The following is a 24,710-nucleotide window of genomic DNA, read 5'->3' as shown; positions in this document are numbered from 1 at the left end:
AACACAGATCTAACATTGTTGGGTTGATGTTTAGACGAGTTGTATAAACATAATGTACACAGTCATGTATCACCGTCACTGCTGGTGATCCGATGGATAAATCTGTTGTAGAGTTGTCACTGGCTCAGACGTACTTATAAATATAATTATTTTCTGTGACTGTATCTTACATTAATTTGTAGGATTCTTTACTATAGATAATTTAGCTGATCTATAAGAATAACATCTTCATGCCTTATATATCATGTACTGTAGCACGACGCTAGATTAAAACTGACGTGAAAAGGTAATATCCGGCCACCGAAAGCTTCATTTTTATGAAGCCCAGGCCTTGAAGGCATAAAACTTTGCTCAGTGCTCGGAGCACAAAAATCATGCTCGAAGAGTCTGATTACAAAAATCATGCTCGAAAGTTTTATGACCGTGAGGCCAGGTGGGCGTGTGGTCTAGCGGGACGACTACAGTGTAGGCGATTTGGTGTCACGATATCACAGTAGCATGGGTTCGATTCCCGGCGCGGGAAGAACAAAAAAAAAAGCAAATTTACAGTAAAATCTAACATTGTTGGGTTGATCTTTAGACGAGTTGTATATTTATAGATTATCGGTGATCATCTCAACGAGATTGATTTTCTCGCTTGAGCCGGGACGGCGAAAACCAGAAAGGCAATCGAGTTGAGATGAACAATGAAAAATTTTTGTATTGCTATTTTACCTATGACGACGATGTCAATTTCATGTCAATTTCGTTAGCAACGCCACATGCATGCTTAGTTTCTAGCGATAATTTCCATCTCAAGCGAGTCGCATGATATCAAAATTATCACAAAAAAAGATCAAAGGAAAATGCACAAAATAGCGATAAATTATATATCTATAAGGAGCATATCCAATATCTGCCACTTGTGGAGTCACCAAATTTTGAAGTATTTAGTGAGAGAACATCATCTTTATAGCGGAAAGTAAAATTGAATGATGTTGCTTACTTCTTGTGTTTTTTTCCTGTATGAAGTCAGACTTATAAGAATAAAGGAACAAGTCGACAAGAAGAGGGCACAATTTGTTCCCATATGAACGCCGATCATTTATTAAAAAAAACACGTCATCCAAACGTAACAAAAATATTGTCAATAAAAAAATCTTGATTATGTCAGTTTCAGAGATTTTTTTGTTTGAATCAAAGTGATTCTTTACAAAGAAGGATTTATCACTCCCTATGACAAGATACTTGTATCTACGTTGGCTATTTTTTTATAAAACAAAGCAATACCGACTGTTTCAATTTGAATTTTAGTTTAGTCATATAAACTACGCACTGATGTGTTCAAAACAGAGAGGCTAGGGCAGTCTTTTTCTATGATTTTTTTTGAAATTTATGTTTTAGCACTATGCGCTGGTGGGTTCAAAAGGGGCGCTGTTATGGGGCGTTGGGTTCCTCGTTTTTTTTGGTTTTTTTTCAGAAAATGGCATTTGAGCTGGAATCCTCTCTTTTCCCATGCTGAGCCTAAAAAACAACACTCTTTTAAAACATTTTGGTTCTGCGACCGAAAAGATGGTCGAATCGATGTTTTTTTTATATGACTCATAAGTAATAGATATACAAGCGAAATCGACCTTTTAGATTGGATTGTCAATTAGATGGATTTAATATGAGACAAAGCTAGTTGTTGGATACCATACAGTGCTCTTTAACTGTTTCCTTCCACTTCATTAGGTCTCTTGTGGATATTTATCGCATTGGCAATCATGCCACATTTATCTTTGTTTCATACTAAACGTTCACGGGCTTTAAAAGCACATCTATTATTTAAATAGTCTTTAGGGAAAAGATCTTCGATATTTTGTAAACGATTGTTGTTGATTGAGTATAGTGAATATTGGACTTAGTGTCTACATTGTTTTTCTGTTGGAAATAAATTGTCCATTTTCACTGAGCTAGTAACCATGGACGTACACAATTTTATTCAGGACCCAGCTCGGAGCACCCCTTGGTGCGGGATTTTCTCCAATCGTTGAAGACCCAATGGTGACCTTCGGCTGTTTTTTGCTCTTTGGTCGGTTTGTTGTCTCTTTGACACATGCCACATTTCAAATCTCATTTTTATGATTCGGTACAACATGGTGGTGGAGTTAAATCAGTTTAACACATTTAGAAATCACACTCTGTACAGGTTTTTTGTAGTCTCATCATAAAATCTTTATTAAAATCAGCAGTATTGTGAGAGGTCAGTAAATATTCAAAATCGTCACATAATCGGAAGACGTAACTTGTTTTACAGAATAACGGAGCATTTATCACATATCCAGACCTCTAAAATAGGTGAAAAGGCTTGACTCGTCAGATTAACAAGTAGCACATAGTTAAACCAGTTTAACACATTTAGAAATCACACTCTGTACAGGTTTTTTGTAGTCTCATCATAAAATCTTTATCAAAATCAGCAGTATTGTGAGAGGTCAGTAAATATTCAAAATCGTCACATAATCGGAAGACGTAACTTGTTTTACAGAATAACGGAGCATTTATCACATATCCAGACCTCTAAAATAGGTGAAAAGGCTTGACTCGTCAGATTAACAAGTAGCACATATTTTTTTTTTCTCCAAAAAACAAAAAGAGCAAAAGCGCAAGATAGCTATAAGTCAGGGTACTCGCAGTAACAGAAGGCTCTACAAAGTCAGTTCCTAATCAAAAACATCTTTCCCCAACACTTAAATTTCAATTGGTCTACATCCAACATGTTTACTTTATTTTATAAACACGAGCTATAAACGGTATTGATCTGCTTTTGGTCATAATGTTTTTTGCATTTGGTCATGGTTTTGTCTGCTTTTGGTCACTGTGTTGTCGGTGTCTGGTCATGGTGTTGTCTGTGTTTGGTCATGGTGTTGTCTGTATTTTGTCATCGTGTTGTCTGCTTTTGGTCACTGTGTTATTTGTGTCTGGTCATAGTGTTTTCTGTATTTGGTCAAGATGTTGTCTGTTTTTTTATATCACGCTGCTGTCTGTTATTAGTCATGTTGCTGTCTGTTATTAGTCATTGTGTTGTCTGCATTTTGTCATGGTATTGTCTGCATTTTGTCATGGTGTTGTCTGTATTTTGTCATGGTGTTGTCTGCATTTGGTCCTGGTGTTGTCTGCATTTGTTCATAGTGCCGTCTGTATTTGGTCCTGGTTGTGTCCATGCTTGGTAATGGCGTTGTTTAATTGCATTTTGTCATTGTGTTTTCCGTGTTGTCGGTATTTGATCATTACATGTTATCCATTATTGGCCTTTGTGTCGTCTATGTTTGCCATAGTGTTGTTTGAATTTGGACAATGCCCATTCAGTTTATATTGGTTCATATTTATTGTTTTAAGGATCGCAGTAGCTTTAAGGATGTCTTTTACAAACACACCAAAAAACCTCTATGTTTTAATGCACCTATTAAAAAGTAAATGTGTTTCATACATATGCATTATATAGATCCTGTATCTTAAGCATAAATGTATTTTGTCTCCAACTGGATAATTTGAAAATTTAATCTCTTATTTTACGCGTTTATGTGTTAAATATCCTTTTTGAAAACCACTTAATGCATTTTTAATGAATTCAAATGTGTGATCAAAGAACTGTATGGGTAAGATAATACATATTATATAAGTTTAATCTGAGCATGGAGTTAATGCTCCTGTCATTGAAAAATCTATTAAGATATCAAAATACGTATTCAAAGAATATGTAAAAAAACTCAAAATATATGCGTGTTTAAAAGTTCTGCTCAGTGTTTTCGTTTTAGGTATATATGGACCACCTGTAATTTTGTCACGATTCATGAACTATTTTTGATTACAGTTCTATGTTGTGTTTTATTGACCGTTGATTTTCCTTGCTTGGTTTTTCATTTTTCTGCTAAGGATTTGTCAGTTCTCAACATGCCTGTGTGTTAGATATGACGTGAAAAACGTTATGAATGGTTAGTTGGTGGTCTTTTGCAAAAATTCGGACTCCTTACTATAATACCATTAGCCGGTGTCTAGTTAGGGAGCTACCATTTGATTTTTATGGGGGGGGGGGGGGGCTAGGATGAAATTTGAAAAAAATAGGCAGGACAGAAGTTTTGAGTAAAAAAAAAAGGCAGGATGTGACACTTGCAAAAAAAAAAAGTCAGGACGACAATTTAGGTAAAAAAAAGTCAGGATAAACTAAAAAAAAAAAGGCAGTACTGATTAGAGTGAAAAATAAAAAGGCAGGACAGAGATTACAACTAAAAAAAAAGGCAGGACAAAATTTTTCATCCTAGCCCCCCCCCATAAAAATCAAATGGTAGCTCCCTTACTGTCGAAAAAATCCTTAATTCATACTTCACAAAACATACTTAATTACTGCATACATTGTCAATCTATTATCGGATGAAATTTTGCCATTGGACGTTCAGCAACCAATCTATCTATGAATCAATCTTTTCTGAAATATTTTAACGTATTAACAGACATGACAGAGACATATATATACACATGTGTATATATGTCTCTGGTATTAATCAGCCAGGAATTTCCAAGGGTGGCTGGGGGTTCGTTGGACTCATGAACTCGACTTTAACAGTCACAATTTGAACAAAACGTTGACTTTAACAGTGCTTATTTGATTTCAAGGGTTCGTAACCCCCCGACCCCCCCCCCCCCCCCTGGTCTACGGGTATGAATCGGGTCTTCATCTGAATTTCTAAAGGGAAAACTTGCCATTTTTCGGTGGGATGTAAAAATTTAAATGGTTCTTTCATTCTTATATATTAGAAATGCAATTCAAAGTATTTTGATGATAATTAAAATATTCAATAGACATTATAATGAAATGTATTCTATAGATGTGATCATTTATTTACCTTGTTTTAAAACGGCAATCAGTTATTCGATTCGCTTAAAATAATTGTTCAGTTGTATTTTTCTAATGCAAGGAAATGAACACCTATAAATAGTTTAAAACAAATGCTATAATTCAGAAATTGTAAATGTTATTGCGGACGTCAAAGAAAGCCTTTTTCTTGTACGTCCGTCCAGGAAAACTATGTGATAAAAATAACTTTGTAGGCGTGGAAAACACTGTCAGTCACGTGGTATATACTGAAACTCTTTGATGCATGCCGCCATAACCTTTAGTTGTGGAGTAGGATAGTTGTAAAAGTTTTCATTTCCAACATTTTACGTTTGATTTTTTTTAGTGTTTGGGATTTAACACCAGAAATATGTCTCGGCGAAAGAAGGAAAGGATTTCACGATGATATTTGGAAGTTTATTGATAATGAATGTTTTGTGGTCGTTGGTTCATTGTAAAGAAAAGGCCGTATTAGAAATAGTGATGCACAAAATTACAAAGAATGGAGAGTATAAAACAGAAATAGAAAAGATTGTAGGGCATTTTAGTGCAGCAGGATCGACGGTCAGCGCAGAGGGCAACATATTACAGGTAGGTTTTTACCTGTGTACCCCAATCACCTGGTGTATATATTTCTGTCAAGTGTGTTGTGTGTAGTATTATATTTTGCAATGCGGGTGGCGTTGTTTATCAATGATTAATTATAAACAAGTCGACTCTGTTAATTGCAGATTAACAATTAAATAAACAGATGTAATACGAAAGAATTTGTGTATTGGGAAAGTAATTAATCCATCCCAGGTGCTATTGTTTACAACAAAACACATGAATGTTTATTATGCCCTAAGGTAATAATTTAATTACCTTGTCAATTAAATAATCCATGTCTAAGTTAATATTAATGATCTCTAAATGAACAGTTGATTGTTTGTTTCTCAGTACATAATTGCATTCCTGCATAAGACAATGATGTACATGAAAAAAAGTATAAGAAAAAAATCAAATGAAAGATGTATTTGTTGAAAAAAGTTTTGTTTAGGGAAAATCCTCACAGCTTCCCACAATCCAATTTCATACAGTTTCTTGTTATTAAAAGGAGGAAACATACAATTTTGGAGAATATATAGTCAAATTACAATAGACGTTTAATAGATTGAAACAAGTTTTTCAATGAAACATACAGCCCCAATCTAAAAATTCTGCCACTGTACTTTAAAAAGCAACCAACGATCAATCAATCAAAATCTTCTGTAGACTAAGCAGGTATTTTAAAATTATGGCATTATTAAAGTCTTTGGTTTAACCCGGTGACTGCCACAAGGCCACCATGTGCTGGAGGCTGTGTTGCGTATGTTATTCTGACTAGAAGAAATAATAAAAAGTATTTTTTCTTCACTCTTAGTCTTATATTTAAATCAGTCCTTACAAGATATATGTACCTACTGTATGAAGAACACCAAGAATTGTCCAATCAAGAAAAATAAGTTGCTACAAAGAATTTATTCTTTTTTGGGAAATTATTACATTGTAAACTTGTGGACAATTAATTCTTGTGAAAATAAAAAGGTGCCCAACCTTTTAAGCAGTACTGATGCACATTTTAATTGAGATTTTTTTTGCTTATGAATTAATCAGTGTTAAGGAATTATCAGTTATATTGTAAATAATAAAATATTAAAAACATTGAAAATGTGACCAAATATAAAACTGGGCCACAATGAGAGACATAAACGGTTTTATGATACAAAGTTCACGACCTTAGTGGAGATTTAGTAGTTTATCATATCTACGCTGTACACCTTGTGTTAGATATACAAACGTTTGAAGTTACGATAATATCTCCACGGGCTTGTACAAAATCTTTTAATGAATCAGATGTCTTACCAAACCACTTTTATACATATTAAATTCTTTACCTCCGTAAAAGTCATGTGTCTTCCTAAACCACTTTTATACATATTAAATTCTTTACCTCCGTAAATGTAAAAGTCATGTGTCGTAAAAATTTAATTTAAGTCTTTTTTTAAAGCTATCATACAGGTAGTGAAAAGCTTTGAAGATCAGATTACTTGACCTTTTTGTAATACGGGAAAATACCAATACACGATTTTTTATGTTGATAGACTGAATTGAAATTACTGCCTTTTAAAATTCTAATATGAATGATAAGTTTGTTATGAAATTAATGATACTATAGTATAATGTTATAATGATTTACTGAGCTGCAAACAATATATTTATGGGTTTGCAAGTAGAGATTCTTTGATATGTCTTTCTGAAGTTCTGACAAAAAAAAGATTATCAAAGAAAATGATAAAGCAACGCGAAGGATACGATTTTGTATTAAATCGCTTGCCAAATTAATGCTAACTTTATCACCTGCATTCACCGTAGGAACTGATGTGCAGTCGTATTTTTTTTTATATCATGAATGTATGTGTTTGAAAGGTTTTGAAATAAACAAAAAGTTTATTACAGAAAATTGTATTTAGATAATAAAAACTTTGACAAGCTTTTAGATTGGGAACAAAAAGTAGATTTTCAAAGTGGCAAGAAAAAATGGGCTGATGCCTTGTTGCGACTTTTGATAAGGCAATGAATTACTCAATATACTAAATAAGAAGATGTGGTGTGATAACTATTTGTCAGAACTCATATGTAGTACATGTAGGTGTTAACACAGATATTTAGGTAACCTTCTGTGCTTGTTTTGACATATGTAGTACATGTAGGTGTTAACACAGATATAGGTAACCTTCCGTGCTTGTTTTGACTTTTAAAGTAGCAAAGAAATATTAAAAATAAAGGAGACTAAAAGTATCTAACCATTTGGTAACCATGGTAACACAGACTTGCAATTTTGTATTTATCACTAAAAAGTAAAATCACAAAAATACTGAACTCAGAGGAAAATCAATTCGGAAAGTCCATAATCACATGGCAAAATCAAATAACAAAACGCATCAAAAATGAATGGACAAGAACTGTCATATTCCTGACTTGGTACAGGCATTTTCAAATGTAGAAAATGGTGGATTGAACCTGGTTTTATAGCTAGCTAAACCTCTCACTTGTATGACAGTCGCATCAAATTCCATTATATTGTCACCGATGCGTGAACAAAACAAACAGACACAATAGGTAAAAATGTCAAAAATAGGGGTACAGCAGTCAACATTGTGTTATCATCTTAATCACTATAAAAACAACAAATGTAACGAAGAAGCATAAAAAGGCATACATCAAATTAACATCCTCATTTTGATTATATTATACGATTTTATTTGTCTATGTAAAATGCACCCATCAAGGAAGGAGGGTTTTGAGTACTGGTGAACATTGCGCGTTTGAAATTCGCACAGGTAGACATGAAATAATTTTGTCGTTCAAAGTATGACGGGATGCATAAATACAGTCACGCAAAAGTATTGAAATAAGTTTTAGTCAAACTGGTTCAACTTACTGGTAATTTGAATGATTTTTCGTTTCAGTTTGAGCATGTTTAAGACAAAATTACAAAAGATGTATATTCATGTATATCCCCTAAAGATCCCAGAACTGAAATAATTGGTTATTTTCATGAGTTATCCCCCTTGTTTAGTTGATATATTATTTTGTTGGTTATGGTTTAGTCATGTAAATCTAAAAATTAATTCTTAATTATTTGTAAAGGTAATATAATAAGTCGAGATCTATTCTATATTTCCTTTAATTTTGTTCTTTTATGAATGATACAAGAAAAGAGAACATCAGTAATAAAAGATAAACTTTCTTACATTTATTAATTATACCCCAGCTGGATTCCATTCTTTTATTACCTATATATCCTGCCTTTATTGAGAATAATAGTGTATGTTCTTCTCAATCTAATTTAATAGATTCCCTTGTAATTTGTTTTCAAGTACAATGGCAAGATTTATTATAAGAATTATTGTTTTACAACCAGGAGAAGTATTGGCAAATGTAGGAACTTACAAAAAAACTACTACAAGTGCAAATATCTTATATACATCATGTACATAGTATAAATTTAAATTTATGTTCTGACATCATGTGAACACATATTGTCTTCAATGAATTCAAATTTCTGGTGGTGAAAAGAAATGCCATTTTTGTATGTTCCCTATTTAATGTTCCTATCAGTATATTAATTTGCAATATGTATTTTATTGAGTTCTTATTCATGGTTTTTCTTTATAACCTATGAAGTCCACAAAAATAAATTCTCTGCATTTGAAATACCTGTTTCAATACAGATGATAAAAGCTTAGAGAAGTTGGAATACTGGCATCATACAGACTGTTTCTCTCTAGCTTTACATTATATTTTTAATCTTTGTAAAACTTAACAATATCATGAATATGTCCAGGTGTCATACAATATTCACTTCATTAAACCTTGGGATCCTGTTAAGTTATTCAATGGTCATTATCAAGGTTAAGATTTACTTTAATAAAAAATTCAAAAACTAAGGTGTTCTTTATTATGATCAACAGGTTGACTAATATTTTTACTAAATTTGTCTCATTTGCCTTCGATTCTGATACATAAAAATTAGTTTTTATTTGTGATACAATGAGAAGATTTGCCACACAGCACCAACCAAGCCTTCTAACCACTATTCCACAAAGCGTGCAACACAACACCAACCAAGCCTTCTAACCACTATACCACAAAGTGTGCCACACAACACCAACCAAGCCTTCTAACTGCTATATCACATAAGGTGCCACACAACACTGATCAAGCCGTCTAACTGCTATACCACTTGAAGTGCCACACAGCACCGACCTAGCCCCCTAACTACTATACTAGGTAGAGTGCTACACAGCACCGATCAAGCCTTCTAACTGCTTTACCACGTAGTCTGCCACACAGCCTTTTGACCAATATACCACATAGTGTGCCACACAGCACAGACCAAGCCTTATAACCGCTATACTACCTAGTGTGCCACATAGCATAGACTAAGCCTTTAAACCACCATTCCATGTAGTGTGCCACACAGCACCGTCATGAAAGCATTCTAACCGCCATACCACATTGTGTGCCACACAGCACCGACCAAGCCTTTTTACAGCTATACTACAAGATATCCCGCTTCTTTTGGATTGCTTTGATCATTTGAAGGAGGATTGTATTAAAATATAATGACTCTACTTGAAATAGATTTTATATCTATTATGTCTATATCATATCTGTAAATATCATATTTAATAGAGATATATCATCCCAGGTTATCTTAGCCTGATTTCTTATGTAAACACGATAACATTCTAAAGATAAACTTCTTTGTTCGTTAATTTCCCAACACTAGAAGAGCATCTCATGAACAGAGGTAGAGTGACTACTTCAGAAATACTCAGGCCTAATATTTTGTTCGTCAAATAGATTTTACACCAATCGGTGTACGAATAATGCTACATCATTGTAAACATAAAAGTACAACGTAGATATTGAAATATTTAGTTTGTAACTGACCTGGTTGTAGAATTTTACTATGCTATTTGTAATATGCATCATAATATGTCATTTTTATATTATTTTGAAAGTTAACATTGATACATGATGTTTTACATACATACCCTACTTTGCACAGATTAATTTGTACTGTTTGTTTCATTTTCGCTGTTTCAATTTGTTGGTTATTTTTCGTATGTTAAAATATTTAATTTAAGAACATATTGAAAATTATGATTATGACCAAAAGGAAGGTTGAACAAATCATCACAAGACTATGAAAATAGAATAAGAAAATTTAAAAAAAACTTTTTTGTATTATTTATTACAACTCAACATGCTTTAAACATGGTAAATGAAAAGAATGTATTCGTTTGTAAGAAGGAGTTTTCCAACAGAAAACATATGTAGGGAATGTCAGCGATTGGACAGCAATTAAACAACATAATAAAAACAGAATAATGAATTCATTAGAATTACTCATCTTTGGAAAAGTCAACAGTAAATACCAGGCAAAATATAACACCTTTATTAAATGATAAATAGATAATAATAAATAAATAAATAAATAAGTAAATATACATTTTATATGAGTGTCACACATCGATTGATACAGTACATATATACAAGTAAATTAAGTAACATCTTTAAAATTCAATCAATGCCCAGCCAAACATTTGACTTATGAGACACTTTAAAAGCATACATGTACATATTTACAATAAACTGCATGTTAAATTTGTAAAATATTTCTAGAGTTAAAAATCTAATAAATTACTTTTTTAAAATCGCTTTCAAAAAAAAATATTTGTAAAAATATAAAATGATAGTACTAATTATATGAAAAACACTATAAGAGTTCTTATTAAAAAATTATCAATTGTCTTCTAAAATAAAAATAGATATAATAAAAATATTACTCAATAAATAAAAATACCTTATAGCTTTACTTTCCTGCTAATGTGATATACAAACACCAATTAAGTGCCAATACCTCATTTATTAGTATCATTATTTCCTTAACTCCAATTTAGCCACTCATAATTACCACTTTTGAGTTGGTGGCCCCTTTGAGCTCTTTGAATTAAAAAATTTAATTGTCATCACTTAGAAGAAGAAACCTGATTGTGCAAAATCATATCATAAAAATAAATTATCAATATAAACATGAGAAATTTAAAAATGATCGAAGTTTGAAAATTTTGAAAATGAAGATGCAAGTTGCCAATGAAACCATTCCTGTATTTCTAGCGGACTGGGTGGCCAAATGAATTACAAGTTAAAGTTCTCTACAGGCACATCTTCCTTCAACAATAAAACTTGACCACCACACTATACATGATCATGATGATACCACCACACTATACATGATCATGATGATACCACCACACTATACATGATCATGATGATACCACCACACTATACATGATCATGATGATACCACCACACTATACATGATCGTGATGATACCACCACACTATACATGATCATGATGATACCACCACACTATACATGATCATGATGATACCACCACACTATACATGATCATGATGATACCACCACACTATACATGATCATGATGATACCACCACACTATACATGATCGTGATGATACCACCACACTATACATGATCATGATGATACCACCACACTATACATGATCATGATGATATAGTGCTGCAAGTGGCGTTAAAACACCAACAATTGATCAAATAATCTGACCTGGTTTTTTTCTTTTACTGAAATGTTCATGTTGGCATTTCAATACATTCCCTTGCTTGTATTTATATCAATGGGAAATGTTTGGTTGCATTGAGACATAGCATAAAAATGCCAATTTATATGAAGCTGATTTTTATAAGAATGAGCATGGTAAGCGTGTTTGGGTTGTACCTAACAACAAGTGAACTTTGTATACAGGTTTGATGTGATCTGATGAATGAACAGTATTGTAATCCTAATATAATATAAATATGAATCGAATATCATTCTTCTGTGTGGCTCCCACAAATGATAATTTTATTCAAATCCTTCATTTTTGTTTCATTTGGCGACATAAATCATTTTAATGTTGATTTGAGTTACAAAGAGATTTATAGAAATCAGAATAACATTATATATTGTGGGTGAAAGAATCGGGAGAACTAACTGTTTTCTTGGACAAAGTGTGTGAAAGTCGAAAATTGAAAATTCTCTGCCATTAAAAGAAGTTCAGTTTAAGAAAGATAAATGTTCTGGTACAGATTTGAATTACTGATGTGTAATACACTGCATTTATGAATAACAAGTAGAATTCAAATGGAAAGTTGGTTCAGTCTACGATTAAGGTCACCGATTTTACAACCAGAGTTTATATCCAATCTAGGTTTTAGGTCAACATGGTTTTTATTTGGTCATAGTGTTGCTCCAGTGTAGGATTTAGGTCACTATTGTTTAACAACCTGTTATAGAGTTGGTCCAGTCTTGGATAAAAGTTCACCATGATTTTTACTTGGTCATAGAATTGCTCCAATCTTGGATTTAGGTTTACCATGGTTTAACAACTGTCATTTAACAACTATATAGGTTGGACATAAGTTATTTGCTAAGATTTTTCTTTAGCTGTGCCCTGAGTACATTGGACCATTTAGTTTATAACTATATAGATTGAGATGTAAGCTTACGTTAGCAGAGTGAGTGTGTCCCAGTACATTGTACCATTTAGTCTATAACATATATAGATTAAAGGTATTGAGCTGTGCCCCAGTACATTGGACCATTTAGTCTATAACATATATAACTAGGGACATAAGTGTGCCCTAGTACATACGACCATTTAGTCTATAACTTTATTAATCGGACGTAAGCTATTTGTTAAGATTTTATTTAAGCTCTGTTCTGGTACATTGGACCATTTAGTCTGTGTCCCAGTACATACAACCATTTATATATATATATATAGTCTATAATTTTATAAATCGACGTAAGCTATTTGTTAAGATTTTACTTTCACCTCATTTACTTTGATATGGTAATAAATACACCTCCTCATTTGCCTATAACTCGTTTGATGTTGGCGGGGCTGATTGAACATTAAGATGGCAGCTTGTCTACGATTGATTTGGAGATTTGTATTAAGAGAAACTGGTATGTTTTTGTACACAAAGATTAAATAAGACTTAACAAATAGCAATAAGATCAAAGAAGTAGAAATCCAATTTGTTTTTGTGTTGAGAAGGCTATAGGTTTTATACAAGTACATGTCTCAGCTTTTGATCTGATAGAATTGTCCAAGTATTTTATAGGAGTGTATTCAGTATATTGTTATTGAACTTTGGATGGTAAAATAAACCTTCCAGTCAGCACAATTTAAATGCAATACAGATCGAGGGTTTGGATGGGTGTAGGGCTCAGGTTTTTGTATGGTTATACCTAATGAGAAAAGGAATAAATGTTCCATCTTTAACCTTCAATCTTGCTAATTAATGACGATTTTATCAGAAATTCAAAAAGGAATAATTGCCCTTTCAGTAAAAGAAATATTTCTGTCAAACAGGGGAAAATATTTCTATAAAAAAAACCCATTACAAATTAAAAATATTGCAATGGTAAGATACTAAGATAAAGTAAAATAAATGCAACAAATACTTATATGCCAAGCATGTATATTGGGACTGCCACTAAGGAGAGTAGTTCTTAGATCATAATTAAGGTCCGTCTTAAAATTTACTCACTCACCTGAGGTCATCTTAAAGAAATCTCGACAGGGATACGTTTACCAACTGACTTGGGTTTTAAAGGTCACAGGTCCTTTTTAAATGAGAAACTATTGAGTGCAATTATTGTCATTTAAGACTAAAATGCAATTTTAAATTTTGCAATATTGAGGAAAATCTTGTTTGATTCATATAAAAAGTTTCAAAATTCGAGATTAAATTATTGTGATTATAACCCTGTGGCATTTTTTCACAATATTCAAATCATCACAAAAATATCTGAATTAACAGTATATAGGCCACATACATATGCATTTGGACTTCCTTTAATCAGATTGCTAATATTTTTATATTTTAGGAGTGAAATCTATCTACAAGAATCTTATCATGGAATAACATATTTCAAACTTAATTATTCTGATGAACATTATAAGTTGTCAACAATTTGTTAATTTTAACTCAAATTTCACCACTTATGTTCTATTTAAGGATACATTTTTTTTTGTCATTGTAGGTTTTTCAGTACATAATCACATTTTTAAAATCTATAATTAGATATTATACAACTAAGTAAGTTTAAGCTGTTATATTCTTTTCTGAACAGCAGCCTGTTTATTATGAATTGTCAGCTGTGGAATGCATAAATTATAAAAATCAAAATAATATCAAATAATATAAAGTTATTAATAATTGATATTTAAAAAAAATACTTCCAGACAATTAAAGTGTTTAATGTAACTTATAACAGAAAAAAATAAAGTGGTGTGGGTTGTCCATCCATGACACCAAATCAGTATAGGTGCACAGCCAAATACACCAAATCAGTATAGGTGCACAGCCAAATACTCACTTAAACCAAAAGAATGTTGCTGTTCTTCATCTCAAAGTCACAATGAGGCCTTCAACATGGAGCAAAAAACTCCTGTCACTGCAAGTTTTAAGATCCCCTGAGCTTGAGAGAAATTCTTTGCAAAAATAATTTGGATAGACTTTGAAATATGTAAGACCACCAACATGGGTCATGTTGTGTGAACTGTTAGAGTTATAACTAGCTATAGCCCTAAAGTAAACTTTTTGATGAAGAATAGCAATATTTAAAGTATTTGACTGTTGATAAACTGTATAACTTCCAAGTATAGATACCTGTGTCCTGTTAACCCAGTTTAAATACATCCATTAAAAAATAAACCAGACCATAGTATATAATACATATGCCTTCCATGTTTTGAGGAATTAAATCTCTTCTTGAAGAATTGTTTGAAAATTTGTTAATTTTGAAAGAAAAAGAAATAAAAGTATTGGACAATACCCAAATTCAGTTTATGTGTACTGTGTCCAGTGATGTCTGGTACTTGTAAGGGCGCTGAATATTTGGCTTCCGTCCAGGCCTTTTGTTCAAATATATGTTATTATAGAGATCTAAATACCAATGGCAATAATTGAAGTTGAAATTATTCATGTCTGGGTTCTAGCTATGCATAAGTCCTTCTAATTTTAGTCTTTTTAGAGCATTTAAACATGTTAAATACTGAGGAATTTTAAATTGTGTTCCAAATTATCGAATGATCAATGATAATTTGATTATTTTTCTTCAGAATTTATCAAAATTTATTTTTTATGAAAAACACAAAAAAATATTTGTCTATATAGATGTGTAAAATAATTGTACCATAGTTGGCTGATTGCAGGATAAAACTTAATAATGGTATATGGTCCTATTTGTGAAATTCTTAAGGCTGCAGTGTTATTTAAATATCTCTTTTGATGATGTGAAGAGAATTATAACAAAGTACATATTTGGATATAAGTACAGTCTGTAATAGAAGTATGTGAAACAGTTGCATTATTATAAACTACGTTGTTTGCTTGCCCTTGACTTTATTTAAACAAGATGTTAATAATATTTAAACTTGAATGTTGAATCTTTTGATTAACATAGAATAAATAGTCCAGACAAACATCAGGGGAGACAACTACACCCTGATAAAAAAATTGTTTGAAATGTTGACTATTATGAATGAATGAACAGATTTTAAAGAATGGAAGTTAAGTAATAGTTAGGAAAGAGAAAATGTTTTAAACCCTCAATTATTGGCGCTATCTTGCACGTATACAGACCTTTCATATATATTCATTGTAAACTTAATGCTATTTTTTCATGATAATGTGAATTTATTTTCACATCTAATACTTGTAGTTTTCTTTAAACATGTTAAAGGCTTTTGATGTTTATACCTTTTTTGTAAGTCACCCTTTATGAATTTTTGAACAACTGCACGGTAATAAGAATATTAATTATATATATCATTTTGTATGCAATATATTATTTTGAAGGCTGTCTGTAATATTTATGTATAATTTACATTTATTTGTGAAAATAGATCACACTGATTAAAAACTGCAGTCCTCTATAGTCTGGTTTAAATTGTAATACCACTGCAGTCTAATAACATTTTATGTCCCACTTCAATGAAGCCCTCACATGAGACTTATGGTCTTCATGTACTTTGGTGAAATCTAACAAATTAAGAATTTATAATTGATTTCATAAGTTGGAACAATAAAAGCTATAACTATTCATAGATTATCTATGGAGCTCCTTTTTTGAGATATTTAATTTCTAAAAAATGGCGGGAAAAGGCTGACTCAGATGTTTACCTTTGATATTTGCAATTGTATTATTTGGGCCTCAAAAGGAAGGAAAAGAAATCTAGAATATGCTTAAATTTTGGTAATAATTACTTTTGAAGAGTTATCAAAAGTACCAGGATTATAATTTAGTATGCGTGTTTTGTCTACATTAGACTCATCAGTGACCCTCAAATTGAAAAATTTATAAAGCCAAACAATTACAAAGTTGAAGAGCATTGAGCATGTTGAGGATCCAAAATTCCAAAAAGTTGTGCCAAATATGGCCAAGGTAATCTATGTCTGGAGTAAGAAAATCCTTAGTCTGGAATGAAAAGAAAATGGTACATAGTGTAAGCTGGATACAGGAATATGTCAAAACAAAAAGCACAGACCAGGATCCAGGATCAGAACCCCCCCCCCCCCCCCCCCCCCCCCCCCCCCAATGAGACCCCCAATGGAACCCCCTTAAAGTTTGTGATCATGGTCTGAGAGGGTTAAAGTGAACTACTTATGATTGGTCAACTGTGATGGTCAAAACGTATTAACATTTTCACATCTTATTTGTATGAAGATTATTTAGTTCTTTAGTTATAAATCATTGACTCTGGAACTTTTGCATGTAGTTTGAATTACATTCAACAGTTTCAACATTTGCTAATACATTTAAAATTGAAATTACATACAGGCAAGACTTTTTTCTGTGTCAAAAGTTTATATTGTTTATGCCATGCCCTCAATAGCCTAAGGAAGAGTGAACAGTTATATATGTCTGTCTTTCTGTATTTAGACTGTCATTCAAAATTCAGACAGTTATCCTTTATTTTAAGAATAAAATGATAATTTTTAATTTGGTTAACCTTGTTTTCTGACAAACCCACTTTCTTTTTTTACCATTAGTATTTACAATAATATATAAGGAGTATCAACAAATTTGTCTCTCTAAAATTATTCTCATATTTTGTTTCTTTACGAAGTTGTTCTAAATGTTGTACGTGTGACTTTCTGCGGTTTAACCTATCTGTTTCGGCCTTGTTTGATTATGATAACTGCGACTTGAAGTAGACTATCTGTTATCAGGAACGATTTCTTTTTTAAGTGTTTACCGGGTCCTACATTACAATGGTAAAGATCAAGGCTCCACAAACCTAATTTATTTAATGGGTGAACAACACTGAGAAGGAAGATTGAATAGTATTTGTTCATATTTGTAAAAAAAGTGTTGAAATCTTCAAATTAGTGGCGTGGAATGTAAGAAATGTCCGTCATTAAAATAATCATCCATTGTTGCCTTTTATGGCCACCTGTGAAACACTAATTACTGTACATTTCTGTGTTAATAAGGGGAGGTAAACTAACAAAACATGTTTTGGATAGTTGACAGCTGTTTAGTGAAATTATATTTTAAAAAATAAGGAAAACCTTTGAAAAAAAAGTGCAAAATAATTTTCTATTTAATTTGACCTGTTTAAAGGACTTTTGAGGTTATGTAATGCTCACTACTGCAGATTTTATGTTTTGCAATTTATTACTTGTAAAGTTCAGTCACTTTTCCTAAACATCTTAAAATTAACAATCATGAATTGCTGTTAGTATTTTTTTAGCTTTGACCATAAAAATGATAAACAATTGATGTATACTCTGAGCATTTGAAACCACCATTTCAAGAATTAGCATTTAATTCAGTGGCTGTTGTTTCTTTATGTGTTACATATTTGTATTTTGTTCATTTGTGTACATAAATTAGGCTGTATGTTTTCTCGTTTGAGTTGTTTAACATTGTCATTTCAGGGCCTTTTATAGCTGACTATGTGGTATGGGTTTTGGTCATTGTTGTTAAGGTCGTACAGGGACCTACAGTTGTTAAGGTCGTACGGGGACCTACAGTTAACTGTAAACTTCTGTGTCATTTGGTCTTTTGTGGAGAGTTGTCTCATTGGCGATCGTTTTTTATTTGCCATCTATACTTCCCTCATATATCTCAGAGGTATAATTTGCCATCAAGACTTCCTTATATATGAGCATCATAGCATCCAAGACTTGATGATGTTTCGTCAAAGTTAACAAGAAGAAGTGTGTCACTTTCTCAAAAAGGTTAGAATATAGGTCATGTAGGTTGAATAAACTTTTAATATGAAGTCATGAATGAAACATTTTATATTTCATTCAGCTACCATCAGGATTAGTAGGAGTAGTACTACAGCCATACAATTTATAGATAAGTGTATTTGATTGGATGCTTTTGTTGCTGAGAAACTCCATACAACCAATAGAATGCCATGTATCTTTTATACATGATAGGTAACTTGTATCTAAACTCAAGTGATAACCCTATCACATAAATGTTTATTTACACAGAAAAGAACTGTGTTTGTTAAAGGATGTTTGAGAATTTGAGTAGGTTATTTAAGGTCATACCCAACACTGTATGATTGACAGTTATTTAGGGAGTGATAAACCTTATTTATTCTGAATTGACTCTAATCATCGACCAAATATGATAAAGTGGTAAAAATATTTGTGTTAGTGGAAGCCCAGTAGGAGTTAAAAAATAAGCAATTTGATGCATTAATAGAAATTGGTCAAAACTAACATATTTTTTTCGCATTTACAATTGATTTATTGTGTAATTATGATTCCATTTACAAGAATATAAATAATAATCATTAACATTTCACAACCAGCTTTAACATTTAGTTGACGTCCATTGTAGTTCTTTGATATTTATAATACATTTCAACTTTTAATCTTAAGCTTTTGCCAATTTTAACTAATCAGTATCCATCTTCTGTTGATGATTGTTTATTTATGTGAAAGAAAGAGATGTGAGGCTATATTGTTGATGAGACAGAAACCCAATGACGCAAATGAACCAAAAAATGATTAAGAGTTATATATACAGCCTTCAACAATAGTAGCAAATGTCTGGTTTTTGAGTTACCAACTGCTTTTCACATGTTCATGACCAATATGACAATCTTTTAGTGCCTGTTGTAAGCGTACCATGACATTCCAATTGTCACAAGCAGCCTAAGGGAAATTAAAGATAAAATTCATTCATAAATACTTTTACTTGAACTTTCTCCAAGGTGTACGTATACATGCATCTACAAATTCATTTACCGATAATATAAAACCTAGTGTAAACTTATTTGAAAGGATAAAATTGTGATAAAGAATTTGAATTAAGCAGGACGGCTCCATTACAACGTAGTTCTATCAACTGATTAAGATTCCGCTATAATGTTTGCTACACCAACCGAGACTGAATGTTATTAACACACCAGAATTATGAATTGATCTGTGTTTATTATTGGGGTTAGAAATCCACAGCAGTATCAGATAGATCTCGTCTATAGGAGAAAAAAGGAAATTAAATGTAACCTTATTCATTGTGTGAAAACTTTGATATTGAACAGATTTGAATCGAGTGATTCGGTGAATGGGAATGTAGTGATAACCTCTTTAAGAAATATGAATGGGATATTTGTCATCATTCACCCGTTTTGTTGTCGGTTTTGTACATAAAAGAAGACGTCCATATTTAGAAATCAAACGAACTGATGCATGACTTTTCCATCTTTTCACAAAATAACTAAAATGATAACTCAAATCACATAGGGAAGCCAATTTTCACAGGTCATTTAATTTTAATTGAGGAATTTCTGTAAATGGTGAATACACTTTCCTTTTTTATAAGAATTTGTTTGAATTCATATTTTCATATCGTCTTAGGTTTAACTTTTATTACCAACGTCAGTCAGTAATGTATACTTGAATTCACACAAGACGCCTATACTATTATAAAAACTTAATTTAAGCTTTGCTCTTACCAAAGTTGTGAAGAAGGTGATGTTTTTACAAGTGGAAAAAATATTAGGAGATACTTTTTATGCCCCACCTACGATAGTAGAGGGGCATTATGTTTTCTGGTCTGTGGCTCTGTTCGTTTGTACGTCTGTGGGTCGGTTCAGCTTAAAGTTTTTGGTCAAGGTAGTTTTTGATGAAGCTGAAGTCCAATCAACTTGAAACTTGGTACACTTGTTGCTAATGATAAGATCTTTCTAATTTTAAAACCAAATTAGACTTTTGACCCCAATTTCACGGTCCACTGAACATAGAAAATGAAAGTGGGAGTTTCAGGTTAAAGTTTTTGGTCAAGGTAGTTTTTGATGAAGCTGAAGTCCAACCAACTTGAAACTTAGTACACTTGTTGCTTATGATATGATCTTTCTAATTTTAAAGCCAAATTAGACCTTTGACCCCAATTTCATGGTCCACTGAACATAGAAAATGAAAGTGGGAGTTTCAGGTAAAAGTTTTTGGTCAAGGTAGTTTTTGATGAAATTGAAGTCCAATCAACTTGAAACTTAGTTCTTATGTTCTCTATAGTATAATCTTTCTAATTTAAATGCCAAATTAGATTATTACCGAATTTCACAGTCCATGGAACATGGAAAAGGATAGTGCGAGTGGGGCATCCGTGTACTTTGAACACATTTTTGTTTAGTTTGCTCTATGACTTATATATGTTATAATAATAATATGTTGTAATTTTATGAAATTATTTTTTTTCGAAAATATTTGTTTAAGTCTTTAATTTATTATTTAATTACCAATTGCGACCTGATTCATAGCCTATATAGTATGTACTTCTTCAGGTTTGTTTTATATGATTAGGTTCTACAGTTGAAGATATTTAATTATTTTTGTGTTTCAGGTTTAATTTAAATGTTTGATTTGAGTCTTAGTCCTGACATTTTCTCTAATTTCAATGTCAGACTTTAACATGACCAACTTATTTCATTAATAAAATTTGTTTTAAAGGACAACATAAATCACTCCATTCGTTGACCTATTTGTTGACATTAGAAGTTTTGGAATGTTTTTATGTTTTCTTAATTCATAAATTTTGATGTTCAAACTTAGCTTTATTTGCCCTGTAGTAGATATAGGTTGTTTAACATTCATCACAACACTGAGAACTTTCACCTTTATACATGTTCATATACAAAGGATTATCACTAACTCTATAGCTTTTTATGGTCTGAAATTTGGAAAGAAATAAATTGAACAAGGCAGTAAATAGTTGTGGAATTTGACAATATTTAAGTGCTATTATTTGTTATGAAGCATAAAGGATTAATGTTGACAAACTACTGAAATTCTTGGCTTCTTATAAACAAAGAAAAAATGTCAAAGAAATTTAAAGATATTTTTTTCAATAAATTATGGGTATAAATTTACACACTTGTAAATACTATCACAGAACATAGCATGATACTACAATTTGTAGCATAGAAAAAAAATAAGTTCTTATATTTTTAACCATTATACTTTTGTTTGTTCATTTAGGTTTTTACCATATTTGTACAATTGTATCAGTTTTGACTAACTTCTGAGGAATAATTTACTAATTCCTACATAATACCTGCATCACACATCAGCGTATAGCTTTGACGTACGACGGGCATGGTAACAAATCATGTACGCTGCCAATACGCTATAGTAATTTTCGATGCATTCAACCTGTCAATCATATCTGTATCGTATGCACAACAAGCTTTAAGCTTCTATTGGGCATACGAGAAGAGTACCTTAGAGTATATCGGGCGTTCAAGTAACATATGTTGCGGTACATGTGTCGTACGTAGATGGAATGCATGCTGCGTATGAAAAATACCTCTTGAACATATTTGAGACGCGTTCCGGTTATATATCTTGGACGTTCTATAATGGGGTGCAACTGTTTGTTACAAACACACCTGCTCAGTCTTGGAGATAAAGTTGAACGATCTTGAAGGCTTTACAACATGCCTTAAATGTGTCTCAAACTTATCTATAGCGCTTTAAGGTGGTATGGGTGTCTTCCGCTGTCTTGGATTGTAAAAAACAAAGAACCTAAGGTCCAGATTTTATATCAAGATAGCAAAAGTTGATGCAGATATTTAAAGTGAATTTTCATTTAAAAAAAAACAATTCATAAGAATATAACTAAAAAATATTAATTTACGAGTGTAGATAATTTTTTTGTTGTTTTTATATATTTTAAAACTGGCATTTTAAGGGGAAGTAACTCTTAATCAGTGCATTTTCTGAAGGAATCTACATGGAATTTTCCTATTTTGTATTTTAGCCTGAAAAAACGTACGTTGACCCTATCTTTTCTTTTGATATTCTCAAAGCATATATTGTCTGAAAGCTATCTCTTCCTAATTTACTTTACAATTCTATCATTTTGTTTAGAGTCTAAACACAAAATGGTGTTTTCCCTGTATAATCCATAATTTTGTCATAATCTGAAATTTTTAATTTTCACCAAGCATATACCTTTGTATTTTGACGTACTTCAAACTTATGCAAAGTGCGTTTAACGATTGCTTAGCGTTCCACTGGCGTGCAACTTATGTATACCTACTTTGTCAATTTTCTCTGTATGTTTTGATGCACGCCGGTCTATATGCCAATGTGTGACGCCGGCATAATATAGATATATGGATCAATCCTCAGAAGTCATGCTCAGCTTATATGTTTTAAACTAAAGCTAATACACCTTTAGTGGAAAGTTGTTACATTGGCAACATATCATACCAAATCCTTTGTTTTTAAATGAAGCACAATTGGACAACTTTTTCATTTAAAACATATTCATTTACATTAACAAAATAGTGCATGCTGAGTTAAAACTAATAGACTTTATTGGAAACTAACGTCTCATTGACCCATATTTTCATATGAAGTGCAATGATTGGTAAATTTTAGCAGTGAAAGCATATATATTTACATAACACATTGTTCAAATGTTATACAGAAAAGAATATTCCGTAGGTTGATAAAGTTGAATTGAATTACCCAAATGCCTGTTTCAGGCAGTTCTATCTTTTTAAAGATTTCTTGTATAAAAGGAAAAGAACAGCATAGAATAAAATATTTTCATTTTGTTCCTTATTATACCAAGAGTTCAAATGTCATTTCCCGTCCCTATTAAATAAGTATTGTGCCTGAAATTATGCACCTAGTAAATAACACATTCTTTCTTTATCATCTTTTACAAAGGTTTGGCAGTATGCTAATTAAGTGTTGGGTTTGTTTACATTTGTATGCTGATCACATTATAGGTCGAGCTATACCTTTACAGGGAAGGTAATATCTTACCTTAATGTTTGAAGAAATATTCATTTAATATGTTTAATGATCAGTTTATTACCTATTAAATCACAGTTAAGCCTTTTGTCTCTGGTGTGACTCCACTTTGATCTTAGTGAAAACCGCACAGGTAAAATAAAAACCTAATTGATAGATTGTTATAGTGGGAAGTTCAATCACGAGACTATGTTAGTACCTTAGTACAAGACACATTGTTAGTACCTTAGTACAAGACACACTGTTAGTACCTTAGTACAAGACACACTGTTAGTACCTTAGTACAAGACACACTGTTAATACCTTAGTACAAGAAGTTATTTAAATGTTACATAAAATTGAGAATGGAAATGGGGAATGTGTCAAAGAGACAACAACCTGACCCTAGAACACTGACAACAGCAGCAGTTGAAATTAAGGAAGCTGGCTTGTCATGTTCAAGATTTTTTGTCAGATTTTTGGAATCCTCTGGTTTTATCAATTTGACTGCTTTGAAAAAATTTGCCCGGTGACCCCCGTTTTTCTTTTTGTAAATCTTTTACATATATAATGATAAGCCATCTGTAAAACTCTTATAAAATTTTAATTAGTTTTTAACAGTTCTTGAGAACTTCAACTTGTCAATGATAAAGCTATGAAAAGTCATTGAGAGAGAATATTTTCCCGCCAAAATTTCAATGGCTGATATCTCGAAAACTTTTTTTTGCTCTTTGGATTCCTTTATTAATCCACTATCTATATAAACTAGTGTTTTGAAAAGTTAATTACTTTGAAACTGAAAAGCGAACTCCCTTAAGGAATACAATGGAATAAGTTAGCAATATTTAATGTTACATACATCTTTAGAGAAAAAATAAATTTTATTTTGTTTGGGAAATTTCTATAATTTGTTTACATTTTTACAAAGCACATTTGTTTGGCATTATACA

The 24,710-nt window shown here is 31.9% G+C and overlaps 1 protein-coding gene across 1 annotated transcript in view; it reads left to right on the top strand.

Annotated features, from left to right (window-relative positions):
• The first annotated feature begins 5,096 nt into the window (after window positions 1-5,096).
• LOC143074996 (uncharacterized) overlaps window positions 5,097-24,710 on the top strand; it is a 53,983-nt gene continuing 34,369 nt past the window's right edge. The window contains exon 1 of the mRNA XM_076250217.1: window positions 5,097-5,446. Within this exon, the coding sequence (XP_076106332.1) occupies window positions 5,258-5,446 (189 nt within the window). The 5' untranslated portion in view covers window positions 5,097-5,257. The remainder of the gene's footprint in view (window positions 5,447-24,710) is intronic.

This window comes from Mytilus galloprovincialis, chromosome 5 (genome assembly GCF_965363235.1).
Source record: "Mytilus galloprovincialis chromosome 5, xbMytGall1.hap1.1, whole genome shotgun sequence".
Taxonomy (NCBI): domain Eukaryota; kingdom Metazoa; phylum Mollusca; class Bivalvia; order Mytilida; family Mytilidae; genus Mytilus; species Mytilus galloprovincialis.
Note: the sequence above shows the minus strand (reverse complement) of the source record. Positions and strands in the feature narration are given on the sequence as shown.